The sequence below is a fragment of the Carlito syrichta genome, unplaced genomic scaffold (assembly GCF_000164805.1).
Source record: "Carlito syrichta isolate Samal-C Ts95f unplaced genomic scaffold, Tarsius_syrichta-2.0.1 Scaffold316302, whole genome shotgun sequence".
In the NCBI taxonomy this organism is placed as follows: domain Eukaryota; kingdom Metazoa; phylum Chordata; class Mammalia; order Primates; family Tarsiidae; genus Carlito; species Carlito syrichta.
Genome location: NW_007260398.1, coordinates 1,503,455 through 1,515,172, shown reverse-complemented (window position 1 = coordinate 1,515,172; position 11,718 = coordinate 1,503,455). Strand labels below are relative to the sequence as shown.

Here is an 11,718-nt window from a genome sequence, read left to right as displayed (position 1 = left end):
CACACACACACACACACACACACACACACACACACACACACACACACACAAAAGGCAAAGAATTTTAAAAGCAGAGAGAGGCCCGGCCACCGCAGCCTCACCTGCTGGGCTCCGGCGATCCTTCCGCCTCAGCCTTCTGAGTAACCAGAATTACAGGCATGCGCTACCAGGCCCGGCTGATTTTTTGATTTATTGTAGAGATGAGGTCTTGCTGCCCAGGTGGGTCTCGACACTCATGGGCTCAGGCAATCCACTCACCTCAGCCTCCCAAAGGCGCAGGATTACAGGCAGAGCCATTGAGCCCGGCTCTCTCTCTCTTTTTTTTTAATTGGAGTCTCACTCTGTTGCCCAGGCTGGAGCACAGTGGCACGCTCACGGCCACCACAACCTCGACCTTTTGGGTTCAGGCGATCCTTCCGCCTCAGCCTTCCAAGTAGCTTAAACTGCAGGCGCGTGCTATCATACCCTGCTTACTTTTTTGATTTATTGTAGAGATGAGGTCTCACCAAGTTGCCCAGACTGGTCTTGAACCTGTAACCTCAGGCAAACCTCTCGCCTCCCAAAGTGCTGGGATTACAGGCTTGAGCCACCGTGGTCAGCCCAAGTAGATTTCTTTTTTTGAATTGAAATCTCACTCTGTTGCCCAGGCTGGCATGCAGTGACACACTCACGGCCACCTCAGCGTCAGCCTGCTGGGCTCCGGAGATCCTTCTGCCTCAGCCTTCCAAGTAGCCAGAACTACAGGTGTGCACTACCATGCCTGGCTAATTTAAAAAAAAAATTTATTGTACAGATGAGTTCTTGCCAAGTTGCCTGGACTGGTCTTGAACCCACAGGCTCAGGCATTCTACTCTCCGAGGCCTCCCAAAGTGTTGGAGTTACAGGCTGAGCCACCAAGCCCGGCCAAAGTTAATTTCTTTTTTTTTTTTTTTTTTTTTGAGTTGGAGTCTCACTCTGTCGCCCAGACTGGAGTGCAGTGGCCACTCCCGGCCACCGCAGCCTCGACCTGCTGGGCTCCGGCGATCCTTCCGCCTCAGCCTTCCAAGTAGCTGGAATTACAGGCATGTGCTACCACGCCCGGCTGATTTTTGATTTATTGTAGAGATGAGGTCTCGCCAAGTTGCCCAGGCGGGTTGCGAACCCGTGGGCTCAGGCAGTCCACTCACCTCAGCCTCCCAAGGTGCGGGATTACAGGCTGAGCCACCAAGCCCGGCTCCAAGTTAATTTCTTTCTTTTTTTTTTTTATTGTGAAGTTGTGGGGTACAGGTTAATTTCTTAATCAGAAACTTTGGAGACCAGAAGAACACAGTGGGTTGACATGTTCAAAATGCTAAAAGAAAAAAGCTATCAACCAAGAATCCCGTATTTGGCAAAATGTGCTTCAGAAGTGAGGAAGATGTATAGCAAGGTGACTATAGTTAATGATAATATGTTGTTTTCTTGAAAATGTAATGAAAGTAAATGTTATGTGTTACCGCCACAAAAATTATAACTGTGTGAGGTAATGTATTTGTTAATTGGCTAGATATAACTATTCTGCAGTGTGTATATACTTCAAAACAGCATGCTATATACAATAAAAGTGTAAAATGTTACCGTCAATGTGAAAAAGTATATATATACACCCATAAAGTGAAGAAGAAATGAAGACATTCCCAAGTAAACAAAAGCTGAAGGAATTTGTTAACCACTAGACCTGCCCTGCAATAAATGCTAAAGGGAGTCCCACATCTAGATGGTATCTTGAAGTTATTTCAAGAAATATAGATCTCAGTAAAGACCAACATATGGGTAATATATATATTTTTTTAAGTTGAAGCCTCACTCTGTCCCCCAGGCTGGAGTGCAGTGGCACATTCATGGCTACCCCAGTGTCGATCTGCTGGGCTTCAGTGATCCTTCCACCTCAGCTTTCCAAGTAACTAGAATTACAGGCATGCACTATGTCTGGCTAATTTTTTTGTGTTTTATTGTAGAGACAAAGTCTTGCCAAATTTCCTGAACTGGTCTCAAACCTGCAAGCTCAGACAATTCACTTGCCTCAGCCTCTCAAAGTGCTGGGATTACAGGCTGAGACACCGAACCTGGCCATGTGTAATAATATTAATAAAAGCTAGTTTTGTTTTTTTTTTTGGGGGGGGGGATTGGAGTCTCACTCTTGTTGCTCAGGCTGGAGTGTAGTGGCATGCTCACGGCCACCGCAACCTTGACCTGCTGGGCTCAGGTGATCCTTCCACCTCAGCCTTCCAAGTAGCTGGAATTACAGATGCATGCCGCCACGCCCGGCTAGTTTTTTGTGATTTATTGTAGAGTCAAGGTCTCGCCAAGGTGCCCAGGTTGGTCTCCACCCCCCGGGCCCAGGCAGTCCTCTCGCCTTGGCCTCCTAAAGTGCTGGGATTACAGGCTGAGCCACTGCACATGGACAAAAACTAGTATTATTGTAATGATAGTGTTTAACTTAACTTTTTTTAGTTTTTGAGTTAGGTCTCACTATGTCACCCAGTGGAGTGCAATGGCATGATCATGGCCACTGCAGCCTTGACCTCCTGGGCTCAGGTGATCCTTCCACCTCAGCCTTCCAAGTAGCTGGGACTACAGGCATGTGTCACTATGCCTGGCTAATTTTTTGTAAGTTTTTGATTTATTATAGAGACAAGGTGTTGCCATTTTGCCCAGGCTGGTCTCAAACTTCTGGGCTTAGGCAACCTCTTGCCTTGGCCACCCAAAGTGTTGGAATTAACAGGTATGAGCCACTGTGCCCAGCCAGCCATTAGGTCTTAAAGGAACTTTGCCATCTTTTGGTCACATGATTTATTATTTATTTAAGGATGGTTTGCTAGTATGTACTGTTATTTTTACTTAAGAGTATTCAGTTGAAACGGACAGACAGGGCTGGATCTAGGAGCAAAAAAGTGTCTTATCTTTTTATTTTATTTTATTAGTTTTTTGTTGGAGTCTCACTCTGTTGCCCAGGCTGCAGTGCAGTGGCACGTTTGCCCACGGCCACTGCAGCCTCGGCCTCCTGGACTCGGGCAATCCTTCCGCGTCAACCTTCCAAGTAGCTGGAGCCACAGGCATGAGCCACCATGCCCAGCTAATTTTTGATTTATTATAGGGACAAGATCTCACCAAGTTGCCCAGGCTGATCTCGAACCCCTGGACTCAGGCAGTTCTCTCACCTCAGCCTCCCAAAGTGCTGGGATTATAAGCTTGAGCCACCTCGCCAGGCTGGGTTTTATTTTATTTTTTAATTTTGATGAGTACTGAAGGGTTATTTCCTCTCATCCCTGCCTTGTATATTTGTTGGAGAGCATGTAGACTCCTCCAGATTAGTACGTTTAAATTAAATAAAAGTAAGTATTAGCTGAAAAGCTAATATGTTTGTAACTTTATAATCCATACTTGCTGCATAATTTAAGAGATGAATGCATTAACATTACTAGTTTATGTTTTTGGACACAATATATACAGATAAAATTTTTTGGCTGAATGTGGTGGTGCATTCTTGTTGTCCCAGCTACTTGGGAGGCCGAGGTGGAAGGCTCATCTTCCCAGGCGGTCGAGACTGTGGTGAACAGTGATAGTGCCGCTGCCCTCCAGCCTGGGTGACAAAAGTAAGACCCTGCCCCCAAAACAAACAAACAAACAAACAACAAAAACTTTAGTGTGCCCTAAATACAGTGTTTATAAAGTGTGCCAGAGGGTACAGTAACATCCTAAGCCTTCACATTTACTCATCACTCACTCACTGACTCACTCAGAGCAATTTCCAGTCCTGTCAGCTCTATTCATGGTAAGTGCCATATATAGGCGTACCATTTTTAATCTTTCATGCCATATTTTTACACAATTTCTATTTATAGATGCACAAATACCATTATTATGGTTGCCTACAGTATTCAGTACAGTAACATACCATGTAGGTTTGTAGTCTAGGAACAATATTCTCTACCATGCAGCCTGAGTGTGTAGTAGGCTGTACCATCTAGATTTGTGTAAGTGCACCCTATGATGCTTGCATGATGAAGTTCCCTAATGATGCTTTTCTCAGAACACATCCCTGCCACTAAGTGACATATGAGGTCAATACAGCAAGAAGAGCCAGGCTTGGTGACTCAGCCTGTAATCCCGCGCTTTGGGAGGCTTAGGTGAGTGGATTGCCTGAGCCCGCGGGTTCGCGACCCTCCTGAGAAACTTGGTGAGATCTCGTCTCTACAATAAATAAAAAATTAGCCGGGCATGGTAGCATCCGCCTGTAGTTCCAGCTACTTGGAAGGCTGAGGCGGAAGGATTGCCAGAGCCCAGCAGGTCAAGGCTGCGGTGACAGGGAGTGTGCCACTGCACTCCAGTCTGGGCAGCAGAGTAAGACTCCAACTCGGAAAAAAAAAAAAGACAACAAGAAGATATAACAATTGTAGACATTTACTCACATAGTAACAGACCATCAAAATATGTGAAGCAAGAGTTGACAGAATCGAAGGAAGAAATTGTTCTACAGGAATAGTCGGAGACTTCATTACCTCCTAATGATGACTGGAACAACTGAACAAAAGATAGCTAAGGGAATATTAGGGAGGAGCTTTAAAATTTGCAATTATCTTTTGGAGGATGGACTCCTAGTAGTACAGGCTTCCCCCACTAGGTAATTGTCCTAGGAACCCATCAGCGGCAGTATACCAGCTTGTGTTGTGAGAGGCTATGTTCAGCTTTTGTGAATTTTTGGGGGGGATTCTTTCAATGCATTTGCCAATTTCATGATGGGTGACTTTTTTTTTTTTTTAGTTAGAGTCTCACTCCGTCACCCAGGCTGGAGTGTAGTGGCATGCTCATGGACACCTCAGCCTTGACCTCTGGGCTCAGGTGATTCTTCCAAGTAGCTGGAACTACAGGCTTGCACCACCATGACCAGCTAATTTTTTGAGTTATTATAGAGACGAGGTCTCATTGAGTTGCCCAGGCTGGTTCCTAACCCATGGGCTCAGGCAATCCTCTCGCCTCCACCTCTGCCTTCCAAAGCGCTGGGATTACAGGTACAAGTCACCATGCCTGGCCTCATTTGTTTCTTTGATGTGAGAGAAATTGTGCACTTGGAATTTATTTCTCTGGATTCAATGGTCAACCAAAGTTTTTATCTGGAAGTTTTAAGATGGTTGCGTCACGATTTATAGAAGAAACATCCCAGGTTGTGGAAAACAGGTGACTGGTTCTTCCACCATAACAACATACCTGCCTACACTGTGCTAAGTGTTTACCAAAACACTGAACCTAAGCCTCGAACCACAACCTTGAACTCCTGGGCTCAAGTGCTCCTCCTGCCTCAGGCTCTCGAGTAGCTAGGACTGCAGGCATGCACCACCATGCCCAGCTAATTTTTCTATTTCTTGTAGAGTTGGGGTCTTACTATGTTGCCCAGGCTGGTCTTGAACTCCTGGCCTCAAACGATCCTCCTGCCTCAGCCTCCCCAAGTGCTGGGATTACAATTATGAACTATTGTACCCAGCCCATTTTATGCTATTGCAAATGGGACTGTTTTCTTTTTTTTTTTTTGAGTTGGAGTCTCACTCTGTCACCCTGACTGGAGTGCAGTGGCTGCTCCCGGCCACCGCAGCCTCGACCTGCTGGGCCCTGGTGATCCTTCTGCCTCAGCCTTCCAAGTAGCTGGAACTACAGGCGCGCGCTACCACGCCCACCTAATTTTTTTGATTTATTGTAGAGATGAGGTCTCACCAAGTTGGCCAGGCGGGTCTTGAACCCACTGGCTCAGGCAATTCACTCACCTCGGCTTCCCAAAGCGCGGGATTACAGGCTGAGCCACCGAGCCCGACTGGGACTGTTTTCTTAACCACAATGACATGACTCCTGTGCCCTGCCTTCCCTATTCACCTGATCTCACCCTGAGCAAGATTTATAAGTACATTTTGGGAATTTTGGGGGTTCCCCCTCATATAAATTATATTCTTTGACCACTATGGGATGAAGTTAGACATCAGTAACAAAAAGAACACTTGAGAATTCATAAATGTGTGGAATCAAACCAAAACTCTTAAATAACTAATGAAGCAAAGAGGAATTCACAAGGGAAATGAGAAAATTCTTATAGACAAATTAAAACAAAAACAACATACCAAAATGTATGGGACACAAAGGAAGCTATGCCCAAAGAGGAAAAAAAAAAAAAATATATATATATATTTTATTTTCCATAGAGACAGAGTCTTGCTATGTGTTGAGGCTGGTCTCAAATTCCTAGCTTCAAGCAATCCTCCCTCCTCAACATCCCAAAGTGCTAGGATTACAGGCTTGAGCCACCACACCTGGCCTCAAAGCGAAATTTATAGCTACAAATACTTCTCTTAAAAAACAAGTTTGAGCTGGGCTTGGTGGCTCAGCCTGTAATCCCGCGCCTTTGGGAGGCTGAGGTGAGTGGATTGCCTGAGCTCGCGGGTTCGAGACCTGCCTGGGCAGCGAGACCTCATCTCTACAATAAATCAAAAAATCAGCCGGGTGTGGCAGCGCATGCCTGTAATTCCGGCTACTTGGAAGGCTAAGGCGGAAGGATCGCCGGAGCCCAGCAGGTCGAGGCTGCAGTGGCCGGGAGCGGCCACTACATTCCAGTCTGGGCGACAGAGTGAGACTCCAACTCAAAAAACAACAACAACAAAAAACCAAAAAAACAAGTTTGAGTGCTATGGCTCACACTTATAATCTCAGCCTTTTAGGAGACTGAGATGGGAGGATCACTTGAGGCTAGGATTTTGAGACCAGCTTGGGCAACAAAGTGAGACCCTGTCTCTACCAAAATAAAAATAGCCAGGCATGGTGACATGCTCCTGTAGTCCTAAGTACTCAGGAGGCTGAGGCACCGGGATTGCTTGAGCCCAGGAGTTTGAGGTTGCATCGCACTATGATCATGCCTTTGCACTCCAGCTTGGGCAACACATCGAGACCTTGTCTCAAAAAAAAAAAAAAACAGAACCAAGAAAAGTCATAAGTCAACAACCTAACTTTATAGGTTAAGGTGTTGGGAAAAGTAGCACAAACAACTCAAAGCAAGAATGTCTACTTTTGTCACTTTTATTCAACGTAGTACTGAAAGTGCAGTTAGGCAAGTAAAATAAATAAGAGGCAACTCTAATTGGAAGTAAGAAGTGAAATCCTTGTTTGCAGATTATATGGTGTTTTTTTTTTTGAGTTGGAGTCTCACTGTATCGCCCAGACTGGAGTGCGGTGGCGCATTCCCGGCCACTGCAACCTCGACCTGCTGGGCTCCAGTGATCCTTTCGCTTCAACCTTCCAAGTAGCTGGAACTACAGGCATTCGCTACCACGCCTGGCTAGTTTTTGATTTATTGTAGAGACGAGGTCTCGCCAAGTTGCCCAGGTGGGTCTTGATCCCATGGGCTCAGGCAATCCACTGGCCTCGGCCTCCCAAACTGCTGGGATTACAGGCTGAGCCACTGAGCCCGGCCGATGATATGATCTTACATGCAGATAACCCCAAAGATTCTCTGAAGGAACTATTAGAACTAATGAATGAACTTAATAAAGTAGCAGCATACAAATTCAACATGCAAAAATCTGTTGCATGTATATACACTAGCAGTGAACAAGCTGAGAACAGTGGCACTCATCTGTAATCCTAACTACTTGGAAGGCTGAGGCAGGAGGATCGCTTGAACCCAGGAGTTTGAGGCCAGACTGGGCAACATAGAGAGACCCATATCTTGAAAAATAAATAAGTAAATAAATACAATTACAATGAATGGTCCAAGAAGGAAATTAAGAAAACAGTTCAATTCGCAATAGCATAAAATGGGCTGGGTGCAGTAGCTCTTACTTGTAATCCCAGCACTTGGGGAGGCTGAGGCAGGAGGATTGCTTGAGGCCAGGAGTTCAGGACCAGCCTGGGCAACATAGTGAGACCCCATCTCTATAAGAACTGGAAAAATTAGCTGGCCATGGTGGTGCATGCCTGTAGTCCTAGCTACTTGAGAGCCTGAGGCAGGAGGAACACTTGAGCCTAGGAGTTTGAGGCTGTGATGAGCTGTGAGCATGCCACTGGACTCCAGCTTGGGTGACAGAGTAAAACCCTGCCTCAAAAAACAGCAAAAACAATAATGTAAAAAAGAATAAAATACTTAGGAGTTAGCTTAATCAAGGAAGTAAAAAATCAAGAGTCATGCTTACATACCTAAAGTTCACAGTGTTATTTACAGCAGCAAAATCATGGCTATGGCCCAAGTGTCATCAAAGGATGACTGGATAAGCAAAATGTGTATATACATACAATGGAATATTCTTCAGCCTTTAGGATGTCTATTGTTAAAAGAACAGAAAGTGTTGGCAGGGATGTGGAGAAACTGGAACCTTTATGCACTGATGGAGGGAATATAAAGTGGTGCAGCCTCTGGAGAAAGCGATATGGTGGTACCTCACAAAAATTAAACATAGAATTACCAGATATAGCAGTTCCACTTTTGAGTATATATGCAAAAGAATTAAAAGCAGAGACTCGAACTGATATTTGTACACCCATGTTCATAGCATGATACACAGTAGCGAAAAGGTGGAAGCAATCCAAATGCTCATTGACAGATGAATGAATGAACAAGTTGTAGTATATACATACAGTGGAATATTATTTAGCCCTGAAAGAGAAGCAAGTTCTGACATATGCTACAATATGGATGAACCCTGATGATATTATGCTGCGTGGACTGTCAGACTCAAAAGGGCAAATATTGAATGATTCCACGTACATGAGATACCCAGAGTAGTCAAATTCGTAATGACAGAAAGTAGAATAGTGGGTACAGGGAGCAGGAGACAGAAGGAAGAATGGGGAGTTATTTAACTGGTACAGAGTTTCAGATTGGGATGTTGAACAAGTTCTGGAAATGGATAGTGGTGATGGTTGCACAACGTTGTGAATGTGCTTAATATTACTGACTTTGTACACTTAACAGTGCTTAAAACAGTAATGTTTGTATTGTGTATATTTTGCTGCAGATTTTAAAAATGAAAAGAAAGAATGCAAATAGTTCTCCCTTGCCCGAGTCCCAGTCCCTCAGCTAGGTACCAAATTATCGTCACCAATGATGGTTGCCAGGGGCTCATTATTGTTTAATAGGTATAAGAGTTTCAGTTGGCAAGATGAAAAGAGTTCTGGAGATAGATGATGGCAATGCTTACACAGCAGAACAGTTGTGCTTACTATCACTGAACTGCCAACTTAAGATAGTAAATTTTGTTATGTGTATTTTACCACAATAAAAATAAATCAGGAGAAAAATAATTTCAGACTTGTAGAAGATTTGCATGAATACAACAAAGAATTTGTAAATAACCTTCATCCAGATTTCCCAAAGGATAACTTTATACTATATTTGCTTTATTGTTCTTTTCTTTGCTAGAATTTGTCACCCTCAGAATTTTTTTCTGAAGTATCTAAGGGTAGGTGGCAGATGTTATGCTACTAAACATCTAAATACTTCAATACGTATTTTTTAAAAACAAGAAAATCTTACATAACCGTTTTACAGTGATCAAAATGAGGAACTTAACATGTATACAATGCTATTATCTAATCTATAGACTTTATTCAGATTTTGCCAATTGTCCAATACTATTCATTATAACAAAAGAACATTCAAAATTATGTATTGATACAGTGGTCTTGTCTCCTTTGATCTTGAACAGTTCCTGAGTCTGTCTTTGCATTTTTATTGTGTTGAGAATTTGAAAAGTCCAGGCCGGTTATTTTATGGCAATTTCCTCAATTTGTGTTTATCTGTTGTTTCCTCCTGGTTAGATTCAGATTATTCACATTATACCCAAGACGTGATGCTGAGTGCTTCTTTGTGTATCATATTAGTATACACATGATATTCATTGGTCTTATTACTGGAAATGCTAATTTAAACAGTTAAGGTGGTGGGAGGCCAGACACAGTGGCTCACACTAGTAATCCAAGCACTTTGGGAGGCCGAGGTGGGAGGATCGCTTGAGGCCAGGAGTTTATACCAGCCTGGGCAGTGTAGCGAGACCTTGTCTTTACCAGAAATTGAAAAGTTAGCCAGATATTGTGGCACATGACTGTAGTCCCAGCTACTCAGGAGGCTGATGTAGGAGGATTGCTTGAGCCTAGGGGTTGGAGGCTGCAGGGAGCCATGATTGTGCAGCTGCACTCTAGTCTAAGCAGCAGTGAGATCCTGAAAACAAACAAATAATTAATAAATAACTTATGAAAGGTGGTAGGGGCTAGTTTTCTCTGCTTCAAAGTTATTAATCTGTCTTTTATAATTAATAAGTATCTTGTGGGAAGATATTTTACGGCTATGTAAATATCCTGTTCTCAAGGTTTCCCCTGCTAATTTTTAACATTTATTGATGATTCTTGCCCTAATCAGTTATCTTTATGATGGTTGCCAAATAGTGATTTCCTTATTTTGTCTTTCCTTCTGTATTTGCTAGTTAGCTTTCTACTCTAAGAAAGAGGTTTCCATTCTTATTTATTTATTTTTATCAATGTGGACTCACAGATATTTTATTCAATGTGTCATAATCTTTTATTATCTCTATATATTTTTTATCAAATTGTTCCAGGTTTGACCAGAGGGAACCCCTTCAAAATGGCTTGCACGCAGAGAAGCCTTTTAAAATTAAGGCCTTGTTGATGCCTATTGTCCAGAGGTAACTATTAATATGTGTCACCCTTCTTCACTCACTGAAGTGTGCCTGTTTTAGTGGTAAATTACACGATCCCCTTCTTTAAAATGTGGATCTGAGCCGGGCTCGGTGGCTCAGCCTGTAATCCCACGCCTTGGGAGGCTGAGGTGAGTAGATTGCCTGAGCCCGCGGGTTCGAGACCCGCCTGGGCAGCGAGACCTCATCTCTACAATAAATCAAAAAATTAGCCTGACGTGGCAGCGCGTGCCTGTAGTTCCAGCTACTGGGAAGGCTGAGGCAGAAGGATCGCCGGAGCCCAGCAGGTCGCGGCTGTGGTGGCCAGGAGCGGCCACTGCACTCCAGTCTGGGCGACAGAGTGAGACTCCAACTCAAAAAAAAAAAAAAGTGAATCTGAAAGCCCTCCAGAGGTTTCCCATCTCGGAATGAAAACAACAGATCTGGCAGGCATTGCATGGTCCCCCCCGGACCTGTGTGTCTGTGTCCCTCTTCCACTGGCTTGCCCTGCCGCAGCCACACCTGGCCTTGGGACAGTTTCCCTCCCACCTCAGAGTCTTTGCATTTGCTGTTGCTCTTCCTGAAACATTCCTCTAGTTCCTTGCTTCCTTTGGGTTTCTGCTCAAATGTCATTTTGAGAGGACTTCTAACCACCTTCGCATAAAATACCCAGAGGCTCCTTCCCCTCACAACGCTCCTGGCCTGCTCTACTCTGGCTGCTTCATTTCTTCTCGAACATCTGATTCATTTGTTGGCCTCTTTCCCCAATTCATGCTCCTTGAGACCAGGGACTTTGTTTTGTTCTCTGCTCTAATCCTAGTGGTGGAATAGGCCTAATAAATCGTTTTTGCTGAGCTGTTGAAGGAACTGAACTCACCACCTCCCCATTTTCTTTAAAAGGAAGTAGGATAGCAGTTTCTGAGGCAACCATGTCTCTTCAGTGAGGCATGGGGTCTCTTTACTGAGACTGAGTTCTATTCTTTTTTTTTTGAGTCGGAGTCTCATTCTGTCGCCAGACTGGAGTGCAGTGGCTGCT

The 11,718-nt window shown here is 44.1% G+C and overlaps 1 protein-coding gene across 6 annotated transcripts in view; it reads left to right on the top strand.

The window, feature by feature from the left end:
- TFCP2 (transcription factor CP2) overlaps positions 1 to 11,718 on the top strand; it is a 69,669-nt gene that overhangs the window by 8,243 nt on the left and 49,708 nt on the right. For 2 of the 6 annotated variants that reach the window (XM_008074103.2, XM_008074102.2), the window contains exon 2: positions 10,605 to 10,691. The exons of the other annotated variants lie outside the window; for them this stretch is intronic. In XM_008074103.2, the coding sequence (XP_008072294.1) occupies positions 10,605 to 10,691 (87 nt within the window). The remainder of the gene's footprint in view (positions 1 to 10,604; positions 10,692 to 11,718) is intronic. 6 annotated transcript variants of the gene reach the window in all.